The sequence below is a fragment of the Sturnus vulgaris genome, chromosome 3, assembly GCF_052056855.1.
Source record: "Sturnus vulgaris isolate bStuVul1 chromosome 3, bStuVul1.hap1, whole genome shotgun sequence".
NCBI lineage: Eukaryota > Metazoa > Chordata > Aves > Passeriformes > Sturnidae > Sturnus > Sturnus vulgaris.
Genome location: NC_142245.1, coordinates 105,324,773 through 105,347,231, shown reverse-complemented (window position 1 = coordinate 105,347,231; position 22,459 = coordinate 105,324,773). Strand labels below are relative to the sequence as shown.

Here is a 22,459-nt window from a genome sequence, read left to right as displayed (position 1 = left end):
CAGAATTTCAAATTTTTCTGGTTTTCCCAGTACAACCTGGCAAATTCCTTCCAGTATATCAAATCAGTGGCTGAAAAAGGAACTTTTACATATATAGGGTTTTGGTGTGCCCAAATTCTACCTGCAATTGGACTAAATACATCACTTCCTCCAGTCCTACCATCAGTACTTTCCTGGTCCCAATTATCACTATATTGACTCTTTCTCAGAGAAACCAACAATTGTACACCCTCTTCCTCACTATCCACTTCCAGACACCTTGACACCTTTTCCTTATACTGCAAGCAGAACAGCAACAAGATAATTTCTTTTTCTCTTCCATCATCATTAACACATTTGAATCAGACACCAATAACCTGCATTTCTTTCTTGTTTTATGATCATTTCTCAATGAGAAAAATGAATCCACAGGATTTCATCCTACTTATCCAATCTTCTGCAAAACAACAGTTGTAGCATGCCATTATAATGTAATGTTCCCTTTTCTGGCCACTTTTCATCACCATCCAATTTATATTTTGGCCACCATTGAGTACACTATTCCTTTAACTACCACTTCATAAGAAGTTCTCCACCAAACTTGTCCCAGTGATTAAAAATACATCCTAATGGAGAACAAAGAGAAGGTTTAACCGATTGCCCCATTCCACATTACTACCCAAAAAAGAATGGTTTTTAACCATGATTTCAAATACTCCACTTGTCACTGTCAAGCATGTATGAGTTTTCCAAAATTCTACTACACAATACCAATGCCACAAAATTATATCAACCCCTCTTCTTACTTCATACAGTCTCTTTTCATGTTACATCTTTGAGTCTCTTACCCGCTCTGGGATGGAGAGATACTTGCAGAGACCCTGACCAAAAGGCCAATGGGTGCTGGAGTTGCATAATGCTACCAGTTACACAGTTCTCTTATTAATTAGTATTCTACCTTCTGTTGGTTAATGATTCTCTTGCTTCTTATGCTAATTAGTCCATGCACTCAGTCTTTCTTTTATTTTTGGGTTGGTGGATTTATTGGGTCTGGTGGTTGCAATCTGCCCCTGCGGGAATCACCCTTTACCCAGTCAGAGCTGATTTCCACACGGTTGCTAAATTGACTTTATTAGTTTCTTTTTTATCTTGGGAGTTCTGCCAAATGTGGGCCTTGTGGCCCATAAATTCTGCATTCTTTGTGTCCATTATCAGTGTGACTTCCTTCTTCCCAAGCTTTATTAACCTCCCTATAGGTCTGAGATCATCAAAACTTGTCCAGCCATAAATTTTAACATGGCAATATTAGTGACAAGTAATTTATCTTTCTAATACCTCAACATTGCTGAGAGCTTGTTAGTTGCTCTCTGTTTTATGGATTAAGTCTCCTTCCTTTTTGATTAGGATTGTATTTGTTATAAATTTACTCACCACAATCAGGTAGGTCAATCAATAAGGCAATTTATTAATTGGCTGATAAGGAATGGGCAAGCAGTGCTGGGGCCGTGGGGAGTCTGCGCTCTGCCAACACGTCCATCCTACCCCTGGTCACTGCCCTTGGTCACTGTCCCTGGTCACTGTCCTTGGTCACTGCCCCTTTTATTGGCAGTTTCTGGTGGGATCGTGTCGTGCTCACTGTGCTGGGGTACAAGCCCGGGCAAGCCTGAACACGTTGGCTACCACTGAAGTAGCAGTGGCTACAAGGCCGCACCAGGTCAGGGCAAGGCTGGAACACGTTGTCAGGTTACACTCATAGCAAGCAGGTCACAGCAGTGACAAGCCTGCTCATGGCTACACAAGCCTGTGTTTTTCCTTATACGTAAAAAGTGGATACAATTCATAATTATAGTGAAAAAAAAATACATGAAAACAAAAAACCAACAATTTACAGCAAAGTGATTTTAACAGATATAATGAAATGATTAGATTTTCCTGTGTCTTATGTCCATGCTTTACTTTGGATTTAGTAGTCTTGTTTATATTGATTCCATTGTGTATTTATATAATGACACGAATCACTATGTAACATCTCACATCTTTAAACTGCAAGAGGGCAGGTTTAGGTTATATATTAGGAAGAAATTCGTTACTGTGGGGGTGGACACACTCTGGCACAGAGAAGCTGTGGATCCCCAGCCATGGAAGTGCTCAAGGCCAGGCTGGACAGTGCTTTGAGCAGCCTGGTTTAGTGGAAGGTGTCCATATGGGATCTGGATGGTCTGATTCTATGTCGATGTAAGTTACACTACAAACACTGTGCGCAGACAACCTGAGGTTCACAAACTATAGGTTTGTTCATCGTGGAAAAGCAGAGTGACCTTTATTAACGAACTGGCAGTGCTTTCTAACCAAGCTGAGCACTCCCATTCCCGGGCGGGGAGCCCCGAACCCGCCGGGGCCGGGAGATGCCCTCACGGCCCAGCCCCATGGACGGCGGGCCCGGCCCAGCGCGGGCACTAATGGCCGCCAACGGCGCCCGGCCGCTGCCCCGGAAGCGGCGCCATTTCCGCCGGCGGTTGCCAGGGGAACGCGGGGCCGGCCTGGCCGCGCTGCCGTGAGGGCTCCCCGCCTCCGCCGCGATGTTCATCTACCTGTGCAAGAAGGTGCTGCTGGGGCCGCGGGGCGGCGGAGGGCAGGGGAACTGCCCTGGGAAGTCCCGGGGATGGGGAGCCCGGAGCCCGGACGTGGTGCGGCACTCCCGGAGCGCTGCCCTGGGAAGCCCCGGGGATGGGGAGCACGGAGCACGGACGTGAGCGGCACTCCCGGAGCGCTGCCCGGCTCTGTCCCGCCGGTTCCTTCGGCCTGGCTTGAGGCTTCTTTGGTCTCCGCTGCTGCAGCAGCTCCGCAGTTTCCCCCCCGAGAGGCTTTGGACGCGGCTTTTCCGCTGGAGAGCGAAGCCCTGCGCACTGTGTGACTCCTGTCACCCGTTTTTTCTGCTCCGCACACCTTTGAAGCTGTCCTGTTATTGTTATTCACTGCATGAGTTCAATTGCTTGAGGGTGGCACAGTTTCACTAGTGCTTACAGCTCTCCCTTCTCTTTTTTTTTTTTTTTTTTTTTTTTGCGAGTACAGATCTGTTAATAAGAAATAAATTTATCTCTTGTGCTATTGTAGGTGTCTCTGAGGTGTTCAAATAGACTATGTAAAATAAAACGTGGTTATTGCAGCTGTGTAGAGATACAAAATACTTCTTTTTCAGATTGCAATTCCTGGTAATACTCGATTAAAATGTATTTCCTGGAATAAGACTCAAGGTTTCATAGCCTGTGGTGGAGAGGATGGATTACTGAAAGTTCTAAAATTAGAAACACAAACAGGTAAATGGGGGGGTTTGTTTGTTTTTGTTTGGTTGTTTTTTTAAATTCTTATTTTAAGAACAAAACTCACCACAATTAAGAAAGCATAACTTCTTCCCTGAGTTGCTTGACAATATTGCATATGTTTTTAATCTGTACATAGCTAGTTATGTATTTCTTCAAACATCAAATTTTTCATCACTGTCTTATGCATACAGTTTTTTTCCAGCTGGTCTTATTTGGCACACAAGTAATTTGTCTACCCATTATAGCTGCTGAAGTTTTCTTCAGTGCTGTTTCCTTATTTTTTTCAGGGAATATAGTGAATTCTTTTTGTGTAGGCTTCCTCTTTATTTTGGAACTTACTTTGTTATTTCTTGATTTTGTTTCAATGTGTTCTACCATCTTAATTATTTTAGGGAGGAAAATAATTAGGAAATAATTATTTTATTTCTGTATTTTATTTTAAATAAGTATGTTCCAGGAAAAGTAAAATCCATTTTCAAAAATTTTTAAATCTTTTTTTTCTGAATGTAAAAAATTTTATAACCATAGCTGTTGTTGTGGAGTTTGGGATTTTTTTTGTTTGTTTATTTTGTTGGCTTTTTTCCATGAAAAACTCCTACACCATAAGGCACATATCAATTTGGATGGCAGATGTGAATAGCAAACACATGGAACACAGGGGTGGAAATTTCATCCTGCAGTTACTATGTACTTCCTTTAAGTGGTTCAATTTATCTGTGTAAATAGCAGTTAGAGCTTCAGTATTCATTGGAACATGGTAACATGTATTCTTTGTTAGGGTTATTGTCATAGTGAATTTGTTATTTTTCAGATGAAGCAAAGATAAAGGGACTAGCAGCTCCTAACAACATTTCTGTGACTCAGACTCTTGAAGGTCATAGTGGTAAGTGTATTTGAGCATTTGGTCTACTTTCAGTTAGAACAGATTCTTCACGAGATTTTGTGAAGCTAATAGAGTAATTTTGCTATAACATTTTATTGTAAATCTGAAATAAAGGTTGTGAGTATTCAGCATGGTATGTAACAGCTTGGCTGTATATTTTTGCCATGTTATCTTGGATAAGGCTGTTCGGGATTTCTTTTCAATAATATCTGTGAGATTTGCTTACATGTTGCAGTAGCTTTCAATTTTCTTCTGAAGAAATGAAAATTGGTTCAGTAAACCTGATTTCTGTGTAAAACTTACTGTATTTTTTCCCTTTATTGACAAATTACAGAGTGTGTATATGCATAGACTGCAGTGTACAGAGTTTAAAGAGGTTAGAAAGCTGGAGAACGATAATGTGTGAAAGTAAAAATTGAATGCAGCAAAATTAGGGAGTGCTTAAATTTCTCACATAAGAGATGTTGAATGGTCTTCACCTATGCAATGGAATATGAAGAGGATGCTAAAATCCTTGCATTATTTGAAGAAGTGGACTTTTCAATGAGGACTTGCAGTTGAAATCTGACAAGAGTCGGTTTATTTTAAGGGCTTAATTAAATAGGATTGGAACAAATTAATTGTGAGGAATTGATTTAGTGGATACTTTGAATGGATGTCTTCAATTCTGAAATACATTACTACTACCTTGAAAAATCCCTGACATTCAGAATAACTTTCACTGCATCTGTTGATAAAGTTCATGACTAAAACACTAGAAATGGAAAGGATACAGAGAAAATGGGTACCCAGCAGTGAGGGCAGGAAAAAGTGTGATACAAGTTGATCTACAGTATGGAACTGATAAAAGCTCAAACATATTTAAAATATTTATGAGTGAGATCCCTTATGAAGCTTGAGGGTCTGAAGGATTTGTGTGTAGAGCACTCTTTGGGTAATTGTCAGAGAGATTGTGTTTTAAAAGTGCAGCAATAGTGAGGATCAGATTACTAAGAGGAAGAAAAACCCCAAACTTCCTACAACAGTAAAGTTTTGTCAGTGTCCCAGCGTATCAGAGGTTGTCAGAAACTGCAAAACCATGATTTGAGTTTTGGGTATGGAATCAACACTGGCAAGGATTTGGAGAGGATGTTACTCCAGTCAGTGAATACAGGAGCAGAAGGAACTCTTGAGCAGAGTTTTCAAAGAGGAAATAAGTGACACAGAAAGAAGCCTACAACTGAATCAAAGTCAGTAATGCAAATTTCTGAAAAGCTTCAGGTGGAGCTTTTTAAGTTGGATGTTGTATTTTTTATTAATTACTTAAGTAATGCCAATAAAAAGCTTTTTATCACTTTCTAGGTTTTGTGCAGGTTGTGACATGGAATGAACAGTATCAAAAATTGACTACCAGCGATCAAAATGGCCTCATCATTGTGTGGATGCTCTACAGAGGTATTCTGCAGGATAAACATGAGTTGGGATAATATTCTGTGTCATGGGAAATAATTTTTTCCCCTCACCTGCAGTTTTTACAATTCTTTCTTTGAGATTTGTTTTGCAGATTGTATAGCTCAAAATAATTTGAAAATGATTTTCAAGTTTTATTGTAATGCTTGTCTATATCTTTTATAGTGTAGTCACATGTGACAAGGCATTTGCCTTGTAGAGTTACCATAGGAGAAGATATCAGTACTTAGCCATGGGCTTGATAAACTGCTCTAAATTTTTTATCTCTGTTGCTTGGAATACAGTATGAAAAATATATTGTGCAGTGAGCACAAACGTGTTAGTAGACTACAAGAACTTATCAACACTGCATAATGCATCAATTAAATACTCATAAAAACAATCTTTAGAAACGTTTAAAGTAGTGAATCAATATGACTAACCAGTGTATGACTGTAATTATCTTTTATTGCTCTTGACCCTTTCACACACACATATACTGTGGTTCACTAGAATTCATTTGTAAGCCAGCAAACCTCACAGTCAAGGTAACCACTTTCCAACATGTGTGGGAAACAAAAAGAAAATTAAGGGTTTTCCTATTCTCTTGGAAATTCTAGTTTAATGAAAAATGGAGACAAATAAAATCTTAGCTCTTCTCATTTCAGGAGTAAAGAATGAAGGTCTTTCTGGCTGATATATGGTGGCTACTGTCACATAAATAATCTCTTAGTTTTGGAAAAGAATCAGTAAATTATTTATTACCTATTCCTAGCAAAGCCAGTTTTTCCCTCTATTTATGTTTCCTATTGTATTGTCAGTTCTGAAATTACTGAAGCACAGACCTCTTTCTGTAGGGCCCCTCTTGCACTTTGGCTCCCCTTTCCAAGTCCTCATTCGTCACCGTTCGCTTTGGAAATGAGCAGCTCCCATGGGAGCGCTGGTTTTCACAGTAACTGTGGCTGTGTCTTCTGGGGACACTGTCCTATAGTCTTGCTAGGCTTTTACTGAAAGGGCAATTCAGTGATTAGCATGTACCTTTGAGTCCCCTAGAAGTTTAGCAAATCACAACTGTAACTCAAGTTTTTCTTTCGCTTCTAATAGGTTCTTGGTATGAGGAGATGATTAACAACAGAAATAAATCAGTGGTTCGTAGTATGAGCTGGAATGCTGATGGACAGAAGATTTGTATTGTATATGAAGATGGAGCTGTGATTGTTGGGTCAGTGGATGGTAAGATTTTAAATCCTATTAACTGTTGTGCTATTACACAAATTTGTTGTATTATATACAGAGAGGCTCTGTTTCTCTAGGTAAATGCAATTAATAGTTACTTACTAAGTGTTGCTTTGACTTTAGCTGTTTTAGTTTTTACACTGGTAACTTGCATCCTGTTTTTAATTTCGTGGTATATTTCTTAAGTGCAGTCAATGTTTTGTTCCAGGCAATCGCATTTGGGGAAAAGACTTGAAAGGTAGCCACCTGTGCCACGTGGCCTGGTCCTCTGATAGCAAAATTTTACTCTTTGGAATGGCAAATGGAGAGATTCACATTTATGACAATCAGGGAAATTTTATCGTAAGTTCATTGTGGTATAATTAAGGATTATAATTATAATATCAGGATATAATAATAATTATATGGATTATAATTGACTTCAACCGGTATAAAAGCTCACTTCCTCTTAATTTATTTCATGCTTCTTTAATTATTGGACATCAGTTCTGAGTACTGGACAACCTCCTGCACAGAGCTTTTATTCAAGAGTTCTGCAGCTTTTTATTATAATTATTTATTTTTTGGTAGCTAAATGATTATCACATCAACTAATGCCTTTCAGCCTTGCAATGATTACTGAAAATTTAAAAGTAGGAATGGCTAGACTGGTGAAATTAAGTGAAACTCTTTAGGACATCTGAAAAATCTTTACTTTCAAAGATGTTTGTGATGATAGGTCAGATTTAATATTTTTTAGCTGTTTTTTATTTCCTCCTTTCATGGAGGCTGGCTTAAAGGATATTGACTTACAGGTTCTGCTTCTTAAAGTATTAGCATGCTTTTAGAAAAAGCGATAGTTTATTTTCCTATTGCTTCTATTATTCTTCAGAGAAAACCTGGTAGTGAGTGGAAAAATAAGAGAAAATAGCTACAGCATATTGTTGAATTCCTGCAACCTAGATTTATTTATTTACTCTTATTATCTACTTACTTAAAGTATTGGAATATGAGTATAACAAAATGCTAAGTAAAACACTGACTTTAAAACCAGTGTATTTGGGACCATGTTCTTAACTTTTCAATGCTTAATATGGTGAATTTTCTTATCTTTTCCATTACTTTCCTAACAAAGTATTTACTACCCTTCACATTTTCTTTTCCTTATGCTTCCACTGTATCTTTCTTCCCACTGTGTGAGTCATGGTATTTCCAGCTGCTACAAATTACTGAAATTCTTTAAATAATTTGCTGTCATTTCCTCCACCATATCAACAATATGTATGGTTGTGCTCTCTCTCCCATAACTTACCTGGCATTCCTCTTTGAATTGATCCAGGAATACCGTTATCTTTCAGACAAACCCTTACTTGTGTTACCAGGTATTCTGGGCTAGTTATTGCAAAAATTATCTTAATTGTTGTTTGAATTTGGACACTCATTTTTTTCCAATTATTTTTATGTTATTCAGCAAACTTTAGTTGTGAAAAAGCAAACAAAAGTTGTTTTGTTTTGTTATTGTTTTGTGTTGTTGTTGGGGTTTCTTTGGTTGTTTTTTAAAATATTTGTGCCCAGGAATAATTTGAAATAGAAATTATTTTTGCACTGTTCCAGGGGGTTTCTTGTGCCCATGCACATGTGTGAGTGGTGGCCTTTTTATGTTGTTGGTTTTCTTTGTTTTTAAGTTACTTTTCAAAGAATGAAAATGCAAACATTGGGGTACTCCTTTGTAGTTAAAAAGGTATGTTTTCATATATCTGATCTGGCTTTGATTGTGTAAGGGAGTTTTTCAAACCCATAAAATTCTGAGAACTTGAAAATTTTTCTTGGGACAGGAAAACAATTCTGCTTGGACATCTTATCTTTTGCAAGTGTCAGTAGAGATATAAATTATTCTTTAAATAACATGTTGTATGTGATCTTAATTAATCATTCTGGTGCAGGTGAAAATGAAGCTGAGTTGTTTGGTGAACTTAACTGGAGCCTTCAGCATTGCTGGGATACAGTGGTACCACGGTACCCAAGGCTACGTTGAACCCAACTGCCCTTGCCTTGCTGTCTGTTATGACAATGGGAGATGCCAGATAATGAGAGATGAAAATGACTACAGTAGGTACAAAATGTGGGGTGCAAGTAACTGAGACCCAAAATGTCTACTTGTGTTGATATTCTTAATGTTTATTCCTTAAAACTTAGATCCTGTTTTGATTGACACTGGTATCAATGTAGTGTGTATTCAGTGGAACTGTAATGGAAGCGTCTTGGCAGTGGCAGGCTCCCTCAAAGCACCTTCTCAAGATAAAGATGTCAGTATTGTGCAGTTCTACACTCCCTTTGGTGAGGTAAAAATACTTGATATATAGTGTAAATATTTTGGGTTTTTTTCTTTCTAAATTTTATTATGTTTTTCTACAGTGTCATTACTGATGGAATTTTCATGCCAAAATGTAGGTGTTTAGTGCTCTAAGGTATCCATCTGGGATATCCACATGGATTTGTTAACATCTGGAAACAGGATCACATACCTTTTTAGAACAACAGCATGGTGGCCAGCTCAAAAATCCAAGCGCCTTTCAAAACACTAATGATAGGTTAAGTGTGGTGTCTAGCTTTGAACACCAGATCCCTGAGATGAGCCTATAGAGGATAAGCAGTTTGGAGCTTAGGCAGCAGTCAAGATGTCAACGTCTGTGTATCAAATCCAGAAGTACTTGTCTTTCTACACTCCATGTGAGAGACCTGGACATCCCTAGTTTAGAAGTTGAAAATACAGCAGTGAATGAGTATTAGTATTAAATAATTGGTATTTGCTCTTTTTTATGTAATCAGTAAAACTGGCAAAAAGGCATCCTGTATCAGTAAAAGCAATGGCTCAGAAACTTCAGGAAAGATAATTTTTTTCTAAACTTCTTCATTTGACTGTTGGGGCTATGGTTTTGTAAATGGTTTTTGTCCATTCCGGCTTTTTATGATAAATTAAATGTCTGATAGTTGAGAGACAACTTGTCAATATATTTTTGTTGTGCTATTTTTGCCTTGCCAGGTAATACCCTTTCCCTCTTAGTAATATACCTGAAAATCAGTAAGTCAGTGTTATGTATCAGAGTGTGATGAAGTTTGTTCCTTGTACAGAGGAAACACTGATCAGCTCTGAGCTGTGCTGTGAAAGGGGTTAAGATCCAACATCATCTGTAGGGATTGCCTTAGTTGGAAGGATTTAATGGAACCAAAGGTTTTGGCAATAATGTTGCATCCCTGGTTGCTGATGTCCTTCGGATTAACTGAAACCAGTGTTCCAGATTTTGTATTTAGTGCTTAGAAGTAAATTCTTCAGGTTTGAGAATGTTTTGTACTCGTTCTGATACTGAGATATGGACTTAACTTTCTGGAAGATGGTATTTTCTGTGATTAACGTGTGAGCAGTATTTTGACTTGGTATTTGCATCCGATCAAAGGCAGGAAATAGGTATTCAAAAGGAAAGTTAGACCTGAGCATCAATGTTCTACTCAGTAAAATGTATTTTTTAAAGCCTAAGATTATTCAAAAATATACAATGAATAAGTGTATCTTTTATTACATACATCTATATTATTTGCAACTAAAAAGGTACCCATAAAAAAGTACTCTGTGAGACTAAGGTTATAGCTTTCGAAAACATTTTTTTTTCTATTTGTTTCCTTAACTCAATTTAAAATTCTTCAGCAAAATAAAGATATTTGAAAAAAAATGGAAAGGGTACCAGCTGCCTTTCTTAGATTCTTTTGGGAAGGAGATAGAGAAGAGGGAAACATCCATTGCCTGACTGAAAATTGTATACCTCTGCAGCTAATTAATTGTGTGCTACTGACATAGGATAGGGATATGTTTTTATTTGTTTAAGCTATCAGCTGTAGTTGAGGGTGCTGTACATGAGCTGACTAATACACTTCCAGTGTCAGTGAAACTTCTGAGCCATGTCAGGATCAGTATTACTTCTGTGTTTTAATTGTGACTGAAATCATAAAGGTGATTCAAATTACCAACCAAAGGGAACAATGTTTATACTGTCATTCTCTATCTACTGTTTATTTCTTCAGGCTTGAGCTATCACTGAGTCGGTATCACTGTTGTTTGTTTCTCTCTGAAGAAATAAAACACAAATAAAAAAACAAACCAAACCTGAGGTGAAAGAACACATGGAGTACACCTTAAATATCTTTCTTTGTATATGTATTGCAATTTGAGGATTGTTATGGGATACTATAAAGAATATCTATAGGGTGTTTTTCATCAACTATGAAAACTATAGTTTATGAATTTTAGAGTGGCTTTCCTGTGATAAATTTGTATCTTTTTCTTTCCTTGTTCTAACCAAGCACTTACGTACACTGAAAGTTCCTGGCAAAGAGATATCTTCCTTGGCCTGGGAGGGAAATGGACTGAAAATTGCACTGGCTGTTGATCATTACATATATTTTGCAAACATTCGTCCACGTTATAAGGTATGTAATAATGTGAAACTTCATCGTATTAATAAGTTTCCTGTTACTTATTCTCTTTCTGATCAGGTTGAAAAAGTAGCTTCCTGTCAATATACATACATACATGTATGTGTGTGTATATGTATATATATATATATATATATATATATATATGAAATTAGTGCTTAACTTACGATTGCAGCTTGATCAACACTACTGACTTGAAGTTTTAGTGGAATGTGAGGGTCTGTCTTGGTGATGAAGTGACTTAGCTATTGCCTTTACCATGCATTTGGAGTTTCAATTTGACCATAAGGAAACAGGACTGGGCATGATTCTAAATTTGATAGGAATTGAAGATGTCATTATGTTTTCAATGCTATTTAGTTAGCTAGGTTGGACTGAGTCATATGATGGGAATTGTTTGAGCCTTACTTTACTGTCATTTTTTTTAGTGGTGAATTATTCATTTGAGCCAGGAAATTTGAGTAGACACTGAACCATAGGAATGAATGCAACCTGATGTACTTCCTGCTTACATTTCAGTTCCCAATATACTTCTTACAAGTGTGGATTCATTTAATTCTAAATAACGTTTTGTCTACCACCCAAGTTTTTTAATTTTTTTTTTGTTTAACAAATAATAGCAATTACTGTCCAGTATAAAGTATTGTATACTTTATTTTTCACATGACAGGATATGTTCTTTAATCATCAGTGTGTAGCCACTGTAATTAAAGAGAGAGAGTGCAATGTGAGGAACATCCTGCAGCTATATTGAAATGTATTCTTTCACTTGGTTGTGAAAAAACATTGGTCAGGGAGTTGTAAACACAAATCTGCTAGGAAGCAATTTCAAATAGTTTGTTGTAAATCTTCTGGAAAAGACTTTGGAAATCTGAGCTGGAAATTAGTCTTGCAGGAAATGCTACCTAATGTTTATTCTGGGAAGCGTGCAACAGCTGGAACACAGGCCTGTTGCTTTTTCTTAAACTCATCAGTATCTAGGAGTCCATGTGTATTTCAAGATCTGGCACAGTTAGCAAATTAATAATACTTTGAAACTTTAGTTTTAGGAACTGCATATGTAAGTTCATTTTTTTTCCATTTTTTTCCATTTTGTGTAGCTGAAAAGGAAAGAGATATGTTCAAATTAATTTATTTCTGCAGCAAATAAACTCTTAATATGTTGGTAGTGTATTCTATTTAAATGTTAAATATTTTTATGGTGAATGATACATGTTTTCCTTCAATAAATACTTCTCTGTGTTTTGATAATATAAGTAACTCCCTTTTAGGAACTACATATTCTAAAAGGTGACAGTCATTAAAGGGGAGTGATTCAAAACTGTTATTATATTAGGCTGGATTGGAATTAATGATCTGGAGATAAAAAGTTAATATCGCATTACCAATCTTCTGAATAATCCGTTTTCCTCTATTTTTCAATAAGCCATAATAAGAGAAAGGGGGTTTTAAATTAACAGGATAGTAAAAACTATGAATTGAGCTGATCTTTTTTTAAACTACTCACAGTTTGCATGGAGTTGTAATACTAATTTAGTGTCTAACAGGTCTATTCTAGAAGTTCTTCTGTTGATGTTGTAATTTATCATCTTGATTTCATTTCCTGAGGAGTGTGGGAACCTCTCTTGCCAACACTAATGAGCTTTCTCTTCTCCCTCTCTAGTAGATGCTGATGCAGAGAATTCTATTAGTTTTTCTAAAATCGCATCATCTTTGAGTGTTTTGCTGTATGTCTCATTTATTTGACAGCTTCACATCCTTCCTATTTTATGATTCTGTTATATTAGAAAGGATTTTCATTATTAAATTTTGTACTTTAAATCAGTCAAATGCAATAAAATGCATCCTCATGTATATTCTATTTCTTTTGCCTTTTTGCCCTTTCTCCTATTTGTTACAGGAATAATTACATTCTTCTGTGAGGCAGGGAGGGGTTTTCTCATGGTACTGATATGGAAGAGGTGATGTGAGTTATTACAGTGCTCCTATAATTGCTTATTTTTGTCTGCTTCTGGAATTGTACTCTTTAAGGTATTTATTGTATTTCCTTTGGGAAATGAACTTTGGGTTTCTACATCAGTAGTCACAAAGAAAGCATTTTCGTGGCAAAAACCATCATCACAGTATTTCTGAATAGCTGCTGAACTATATAAATATACCTCTCTATCTGCTGAACAAGGAAGAAACAAGGTGAAGTGAGATCTTGTCACGTTTTAAGGTTGATCCTTCAGTTCTGAAGTTACGCTGTGATAGAAAAGCTTCTTTTGCCAGTTTAATATTCCAGGATATTACTGTGTGAGCTGTGTTCTCATAATAAAGGAGTTTGTCACTTGACAGGTATGAATTATTGAATGCTAATTGTGTATATGAAATAAACTCCATTCATGGCTGTGAACAATTAATTATTGAATTCTTATGATTTCTGATTGTTTTTATCAACATTGTCTTTCTTGGCAGTGGGGTTACTGTTCCAATACCGTTGTTTATGCCTATACCCGAGCGGATCGCCCAGAGTGCTCTGTAGTCTTTTGGGACACAAAAAACAATGAGAAATATGTGAAATATGTCAGGAGCCTTATTTCCATAACAACTTATGGAGACTTCTGTGTTTTAGCAACTAAAGCAGATGAAAATCAGCCTCAGGTAAAATCTGTCTTAATTTTCACTTGAAATGCTCTGTTCCACATGTCAGTTCTTTACAACCGGAATAAGATGAAATGTAAAAGTCTGAATCTACCTTAGAGTTGTGTCAGTTGTCATTTGGCAGAATGGCATGAAAGGGCTCAGTGTTTAAAAACAGAGAATTCCAACAAAAAAAAACAAAGGAGCTGCTCAACTGCATCTGCAGCTCAACCCCTTGTAGCCATTATTAACCTAATAAAAACTGCAGCCTTCCAGATTAATTTTCTTTAGAAATATTTGGAACAGTTCTCCAGAGACAAGGTAAAAGCATCAGAATGGTAATGAATATTTCATCAGTCAGAAATAGAAAAAAAGGGGCAATTTTTTAGGTGATATAAATTACATTTTACTGTAAGCTGCTTTGTTTATTAATTTATTTTATATGTAATCACACTTGATAAATGTATCCTTTGGTTAATGAATGTTCAGTTAGTGTGATAGTGCTACATGATTTTTCTTGTGTAATCACTTTAGAATTATTTTCTCTATCACTTATATGTTGCTTACAAAGGAGGAGCAAGAGACAGAGTCATTTGGTGGCATGGTAAAAAACCCCAAACATGCTTTAGTGCTGCTTTGCTTCATTGTGCTATAAATGGTATACTGTCATATGGACTGAAAACATAGGATTATGTGGCCATAAACATTTGGTAAAGTTGAGTGCAATAAAATATTTTTTTTCTGAATTGTAATTTTAAAGGATGAAGCAAACAGTAGAGAGACTTAGTGTGACTCTATTGAGCATAAATAAGAGATTTTATTTTAGCACCTGAAAATTACAGTTAGTAATTTCATTTGTTTTGAAATAGCTCCAGTGTAATTATTAACACTCTTGAGTTGCCAGGTTTCAGCAAATTAAGTGTGTAGGCTTATGGGTAGCAGTTCATTAGAATTGTTGTCGGAAAAACTGGTTTGGTTTACAGCAATAGCTAATGGGGAAAAAAAAAGACTTAATTTCAGCAGGACCTGTTTAAAGGTATTGCATGTAGATGTGTCACTAAGTTAAGAAGAACTTCATGTTGATATCCATAACAAGGCTAGATAAATCAGACAATGGAAACTCCCTGCCCTGGCACCACCCTGTGTGGGTCATATAGCCAGTTTTGGATAGTGTTACTCCATTACTCCTTGACAGGCTCTGATCTGCTGATTTGGAATCTGAGAAATTACTAGAAAGGGCATAAAAGGGTCAATGTGGGGATCATTTACTAGAGAAGAATTAATGTAAACATGATGGAAATAAAAAACAGAGAGTTAGAAAAGCCATGCGTGTTTTCCTACAAAGGCAGAGGCACAACATATTTTTTTTTTTTTGAAAAAAGACATTTGAGAATTCTGGTGGAAAGTTTAACTCATGAACAAAGAAATAAAAATACTATTTTTGTGAGGTACTTATTGGTGGCCAAACCAGAAAAAAAAAATTAGTGAAAAGAAATCCATGTGCAGCTCTTTTTCTTTAGAAGAATGAAGTTCATACGGTAGATGAAAAGCGAAATTGAGCTGCTCTCATGTGATGAATACAATGTCGATCTTAGCAGTTTGAAAGGGTAGCTGTATAGTTACTGTAGTCTGCTGCCACAAGTACATGGATTGTTCAGGTGGTCAAAGAGCCATGAAAAACTAATTATCTTTTATTTCCTGGAGAGCCAGGGTAACGGCTCTTGGGTAATTCACATTTTGATAGCCCTGTAGATTTTATTTATTTTTTTAAATAACTTTAAAGACTAGACAGTAAAAGTTGCTCCTTCATTTCCACACTTCCCATTCAAGGCATTTCCCTATACAATAATCATTGATATTTAATCCTTGATTTAGATCTGGAGAAATAAACACATAAACTGCAACAATGAAGCATTGGTGTCTAGTAAATTGTTATGTATTTGCATCTTCCTGAAATTAAAAGCCCAATCTCTGAGGTAACTGTGCTATTACAGCCTTCCTGAGTGAGATTATAAGAAGGGCAAAACTTAAAAAAAAAGCCCTCATCACTTTTGTAGTACCTGTGATACTGCAGGGCAGAGGGAGAGCTTTATTGACAGTTCACCCCACACTGTTACCCTCTTGGAGGTTCAAAGAGATGGATAGAACTAAGATCCCAACTTCTGGGAGTTCATTAGATTATCTTTTGCATGAGCAGCTGATGAGAGTTAAGTCCCTGAGTCAGGGATGTATCATGCCTGTAAATATTTGCAGTGCAGTGTGTGTCTCACACAGCAGCAGGGGAGGTGCTGCTCTCTTGCCCATGTGTTGTCTGTGGATGTGCTGCTGGTGCCTCCTACTTGTTGGATTTTGTCTGGTAGATTTGCTCCCATGCATAAAACAGCTGGTTACTTGTCTGTTTTGTGCTTTTCTTAATTTATAGTGCTAATTGGCAAATAGCTCATTACTCTCATGCTTATGCTGCTTTATATTTTCGGCAGTCATGGTCTCTGTGTTTTCTGTTGTTGATGAGCATTAGAATGTGTGGTGTGGGTTATGAGATGCACCTTCTCAGAAAACTATGTGCAGCTTACTTGCAAAAGTGTGGTAGTAATAACATTGCTTTTATTTCCATACAGTATGTGCTGGTTCTCTGCAATTCTATTGGCACACCCTTGGACCCAAAATATATTGATATTGGTAAGCAACTTGCAATAGTCTTATTCTGTAATTTGTGTTGGAATTGACCTGTTAGTTATCTGTTAATAAAGATAATGGTTTATCAAACCAGTAACATTCCTGGTCAAATTGGCTAAATGTAAACGGATTCTTCCAGTTAATGCAAACTAGAGATAATAGAATTTTTAAAAGCTGCTCCTTTTTTTTTTATGGATGTCTTTTGGCAATTCAGATTTTCCTTTGCAACAGTGGTAATTCAACTTCTTTTTAAGAAAACGTACTTTGAAAAGGGTCCAGTTGTATCAGAGGAAGTGAAATAATTTGATTTGGACTTTCATTTAAAAATAACTTGTTGCTGCTTCCCAAATAATGTAAGCATCAATTTCTTGTGTTTCAGTGCTGATAATACTTTTTCCTTATCTTCCTCACAATTGTTTTATCTAAGTAGTTTCAGATTATAAATTAAAGTTCAATTTTAAAAAATCAGTGGATTATAACACAAGTATGAAAACACCCCCAAACCCTAACTAGTGCTGAATTCCAGGCTTTCCCTACTGCTAGTGTGCTGCAGGTATGGCACAGAACATTTCCAAGTAATTGCAAGCCACTGTTTTCTGTGTTTTTTGCATGAGAATAAAGATCATTGATTATTTTCCCTTTAAACAGATGAGGTAATTGTAGACAAACTGACCAATTATTTAGTTTTTTGACTAATTAATCCACTTTTTCCTTTATTTTTTGTTTGTTAGCCAAATAGATCTGAATTTGGATTCAGAGTAGACACTGTGAACCCTGTTTGCAGTTTTCTTTTTGAACTTTGATTCTTTGATTAACTCTCCGGATTTGTTGAAAGGCTAAATAACTTATTTAAATTTGTAAAAATATTTATTTGCTTTTGAATGAGAGGGAAGACTATTATGACAAGAAACCTCATGATTTTTTTAATGTAAATTGCCTTCTGGAGCCATTGTTTTATCCTCTCTGCAAAAAGAAACTTAGTCTCAGTAGAAAAGTTAGTTTGAAGTCATAGTGCTAATACTTGGTGTTGATATTAAACAACAAAGAGCCGTTCTCTCTGATAAAATTGATGAGTAAAGTTATGGTAAGATAGAAATGATGAGAAAAGTGAGGTGAAGAACTACTGAACAAGGAAGTAACAACAACTCACAGAAGAATAAAGGTAGGAGAAAATCAACCAAAGATTAGAAATAATTGAGAATGAAGATCATAAATTATTATTTTCCTCAAACAGTGCCTCTAAATTGTTTTATTCTTTATTATATATTAACTAAGTTGTAAGTATGTTTTTTTAATGTTCAGTTTTTTAGTGAGAGCAGGAGGAAATCAGCTGCAAGTCATACATATATTTTGAAATTCATGCCTTATATTGTAGATCATAATTAAAATGAACAGTATGCTCTGATGAATGAGTTTGACTACTTTGTCCTATGGAAAGTTTATAAAATATTGTAGTAGTTTTAGTCTTGTGATTTGTTTCTGTCCTTTTGATGTCCTCTTGCCACCTTTTGCAATAGGGTGGCCATGTACAGAATCTTAAGGAATAACATGTCCAGGAGGTTCAATACCAAAAATTTTACCAAGACTGGAGGAAAAAACATCAACAAAACAGCCAAACAATGCCCTCCCCCACCAAAGAAAAAGAAAACCAACCTAAAACAAAAAAACCTAAACCCAAACCAGAATCCCATGAAGTAAGATGATGTGATGGGTGACAGTGGTGTGAGTTGGGTGCCTGTTTTGTCCCTGTCCTGTCTCTGCTCCTGATCAGATACAGTCTGCACTGTATGTGCCCACTGGTTTCCTGGACTTACTTGGCAGGTGGGATTGGGGTGGTGGGAGGAGGGTTGAGGGACTCAGAGGGAGTATTTCTCATTTCTGCAGTTGACATCTAAAATAAATTGAGTGAATCATTCATGAAGGGGGTCTTTTTGTCTCCACTGGGTATGAAGAAGCCCAGGGCAGCCAGCTCATCTCTGTCAGAGATGTCTAAAATTAGGTGAGATGAATCCCACTCACTGTTAAAATTAGCTCTGCATGTACATGTCTAACTCTGCATTTTAACTCTTTATTTTGCATTTTTCTAGTGTTCTGTTTATGTGAACTTTCTGAATCTGTGAGAGTTTTATTTACATTATAAACAAAGGTTTCTTTATGATTCTGCCAGTATGACCCATCTTCTACAGCTGCCTGTACACAAGAAAAGAATCTTTTTCAGTAACTGGGAACACTTAAAAAGAAGGCTATTTAATTGAAAAGTGCTGTTGTTATTCCAACTGTACTTGAATTGTCCTGAAGAGCTTAAATAATTTCTTCCTTTAGCATAACAAAGCTTTCTGCATTCTGTAGTTGTTCCCTCCAGTATTGGAGGACCAGTTTAATGCATAGATTTGCAATGCTCTTTCCTAGAGTGAATTCGCTTGTGAAAATGCTGGGCATTATAGCTTTCAGCCTCATAGATGGACAAATAGCTGAGGTTAGGAATATTTACATTTTTTGAGTCCTGAAAAATTTCTGCAGCCTCAGTAGTTAAAACATTACAAGCAAGTCTTTCATTACAGTATGGTAAACACAGCCAAAGATTCAACCTTTTTTTTTTTAAATATGCATCCTGTAAGACTCCTTTAAAGTTTGCTCTTCAAACTTGCAGAAGGGTTTGAAGGTAAAAGTGAAAAGCAAATACCTATAGCTGCAACTCTTTTGGAACACACTGTGCTGGTTTCATCATAGTTACTTTACTCTTTTTGTAACATTTGAAAATGCAACTTTATAGAACAACTAGAAATATTTACAACATAAGGTCAGTTAGCGTGAGAGGCTGACAGCTGTACATAGTCAAGGTCCTATTGTACAGTATATCATGCTGTTTATCACAGTTGGAACTTCTTGGCAGTAGGAAGTGTAATTGTTCCAGTTTGACAGTGTGCTGAACTTAAGCAGCTGTCTGGCCTTGCAGAAGTCAATTTAGAGAGAAGACCTTGTAAAACCTTAAGGGCAGAAGACCTTTCTAAAAGTTCTTCTAAGATTCCAGTTGACACATGATTTCTAACAAAAATCATTGTCCCTTTGTTCTGTTTATAAATGAGGAAAATCAGCATTAAATCAATTATCTGGTCAGAGTCATTATAAATAGTTTAAGAAATAAGCAGTTAAAAAATAAAATTACCTTATTTCTTACTCAAGATAATTGGATGGGTGTTACTGACTTATGAAAAATGCTATTGTCTGTTTGTAATTTTTTTCCCCTCTTATTTCTACTAACACATATTTTCAGGTTATTTTCTTTTAGTAAATTGTTGCAAAAAGTTCTATCCATAAAAAGTTAGGTAATTTTAGTTTTGAACTCTTGGACTTGTTTCAGACTACTAAGTGCCATCTTTCAGAGTGGCTTAAGTACACTTAGTTTGTTACTTTATTTGATTTTCATAAATTCCGGTGAAAAATTATTTCTTATGTTGTAGGACATCCTCAACAGACCACTTGGTATCTGTGTGCTCCTGCCTCTTCTTAGTGTATGCTCTTCACTACCATGAGTCTAAACTACATTTTTTGACTGGCTGTAATTACTGAAGATTGAAAAGGCACTATGTGTGGTTTCTAACAGACTGCCCCTTGTTGGAACAGGAATTACCTGGAGCTCTACTGAGCATAAAGGGTTTACTCCTCTTGGAGACTTAATTGCCTTGCAGACCTCTTGGGCAAAGCCTCTTGGACTTTGTCCTGGTAGGAGAGATGGATAGTGGAGAAAATAGACTGCTCATGTAGGGATATGAAGTAACTGACAGAGCATTTAAATAATGCATCTAAGAACGTGTGTTAAGACACAATTTGTCTGGATTGTCAATTTATAATATTTTATAATACTGTTTCAACAAAGCACTATTAATCTCCTAATGACAAAGTAATTGTGATATTATGCAATGTTTGATTCACCCTCAGGAGATGTAAATCCTATGCTGTTGGGCTGTAAGCCAGTAGCTCTAGTAAGGCTCAAAAAAAGTGCTTATTTCCTTTATTCTGCTGAATTTTTAATTTTGTCATTAGCTTTCTAATTACTAATTATCGTTGTCTCTGTTAATGATGGCAATAAAGGATTAATCAGTCTATCTGATGAAGGGCCATCACTTCAGCTTTCTTTAGACATTGATGGGTGGTTACACTTTCAGCTGTTTTTCATGCTGCTTTTTATTTTGTCCAAAGGCATTGTGCTTCCCCTGCTTCCTGTGCCTTGTGTTTGAGGTCTTCACAATAGCTTGTGTTTGCTAGCCCATAAATTACTCTTTTCTTCATTGTCTAACATTACTGCATTCCAGCCTACTCTGGTACAAAAATTAAAAAACAGTGTCTTCTGTGCTTCTTTTACAGCTCACAGGCTTTCTGTCAAAGTCCTTTGATGAATAACTAAATATAAGCTACAGAAGGTTAAATATCTTGTTATATAATATCTTTTTAATGGAAACACAACAGATGGTATCTGCTAAGAAAAGGTCACTCAGGCTGGATTATATCATCTTCTTACATGTGCTTAGGAGCACTGACATAGTGAAGTGTTGAGTTATCTTTCAAGTGTGTGTTAGCACCCAGTGAAATTAATACAATAGCCTGACCAACATACAAGTGGATTAAAGGCAGAGCTGGAGTCATGCCCAGGTGTCTTCTGTCCCTCGTGGATGCCTTTACAGGGATGACTGAACTACATGTGAAAAGCACTTGAATTGCTGTTACTTTGCTGATCCTTTTAATGTAAATTGTAATGGATTTTGAATATTTATGTTCCGTAAACTGTGATTGTTCATGAGTTGTCCCACATGTCCCAACATGTTCAGTTGTCCCTGCTGTTGCCTGACATTTTCTTCCATTTGTGAGCCAACACTTGTAGAGATATATGAATCAAGCTCTAAAATTAGGTAGATTTATTGATTAGACTAAGTTCATTCTGGTTTCTCAGGAACAGCCTGTAACAGACTTGTATGAAAACAACAGTTTAGTATTGTGTCTGTCTGTCAGATTGCTTCCTTTCCATCACATTTAGGTGGGATTACTTGTCTTTCTTGTTTGTGTATCCTATCTCATAGACCAGAAAGCATCTCAGCCTTTTCATGTGGTGAAGTAATGTAGTCGTGCATTAAGTTTGATTTCTGTCTATATTTTTACAAGAAGATTAGACACTGAAGCAGGTGTTTTCTAATAGCTTTGAAGTGACATGGAGTGTGTGTGGATGAAATGCAGACACTGTAGAAGGTTATTCGAGATTCCTGGGTATATAGGAAAGAAAGTTTCTTTCCTTCAGGGAGGAAGCTTTATGAAGGAATAGTGAAGAGAAATGAGGTGAGAGGAGAAAGGAGGGTCAGAAAGAATTTAAAGGGCAGTTGTTTCACATGTTGGAGCTGTTTTTATGGGTATGGCTTGTTTAGTACTTTTCAGTATTTGGTCAGCACCTGAAAAGTAAAGCACCTGTTTAAATGTTTTCCCCACATATTTTCAATGTCTGAAAATTAAGTATTAAGACATTAATACAGAAGTTGGGTATCTGCAAAAAGATAGAACAGGCAGGAAGAACTCAACAGTCTAAGAAGTTTATATGTTGAGCATGGAAAGCTACTGTGCAGTGGAAATGCTGAGCAGAGGAGTGTCCAAATCTCTTGCCTCCTTCAGACTTTGGGTGCTTGCATTTCTGTCTGCTTAACAGTCAGAGCACAGGTTCTGTGAAGGGCACTGATGTTCAGGTAATCAGCACCTGCTGGTAAATCAATGCTGCTGTACAAGATGGTATTTCCCTACACTAAAGGAAACTTAAGTAGTTAAATCAGCTGTCTGGAAAGGGATTCTAGATATTCCTCAGCCT

The 22,459-nt window shown here is 36.6% G+C and overlaps 1 protein-coding gene across 3 annotated transcripts in view; it reads left to right on the top strand.

The window, feature by feature from the left end:
- The first annotated feature begins 2,491 nt into the window (after positions 1–2,491).
- WDR35 (WD repeat domain 35) overlaps positions 2,492–22,459 on the top strand; it is a 41,343-nt gene continuing 21,375 nt past the window's right edge. Inside the window, exons 1-12 of one of the 3 annotated variants that reach the window (XM_088162448.1) lie at positions 2,492–2,582; positions 3,179–3,296; positions 4,114–4,185; positions 5,527–5,619; positions 6,718–6,846; positions 7,058–7,191; positions 8,772–8,937; positions 9,025–9,170; positions 11,185–11,310; positions 13,774–13,959; positions 14,510–14,542; positions 16,557–16,617. In XM_088162448.1, the coding sequence (XP_088018574.1) occupies positions 2,559–2,582; positions 3,179–3,296; positions 4,114–4,185; positions 5,527–5,619; positions 6,718–6,846; positions 7,058–7,191; positions 8,772–8,937; positions 9,025–9,170; positions 11,185–11,310; positions 13,774–13,959; positions 14,510–14,542; positions 16,557–16,617 (1,288 nt within the window). In that variant the 5' untranslated portion in view covers positions 2,492–2,558. Of the gene's footprint in view, positions 2,583–3,178; positions 3,297–4,113; positions 4,186–5,526; positions 5,620–6,715; positions 6,847–7,057; positions 7,192–8,771; positions 8,938–9,024; positions 9,171–11,184; positions 11,311–13,773; positions 13,960–14,509; positions 14,543–16,556; positions 16,618–22,459 lie in introns of those variants that run through there. The other 2 variants (XM_014894940.2, XM_088162449.1) reach the window with 2 other exon arrangements.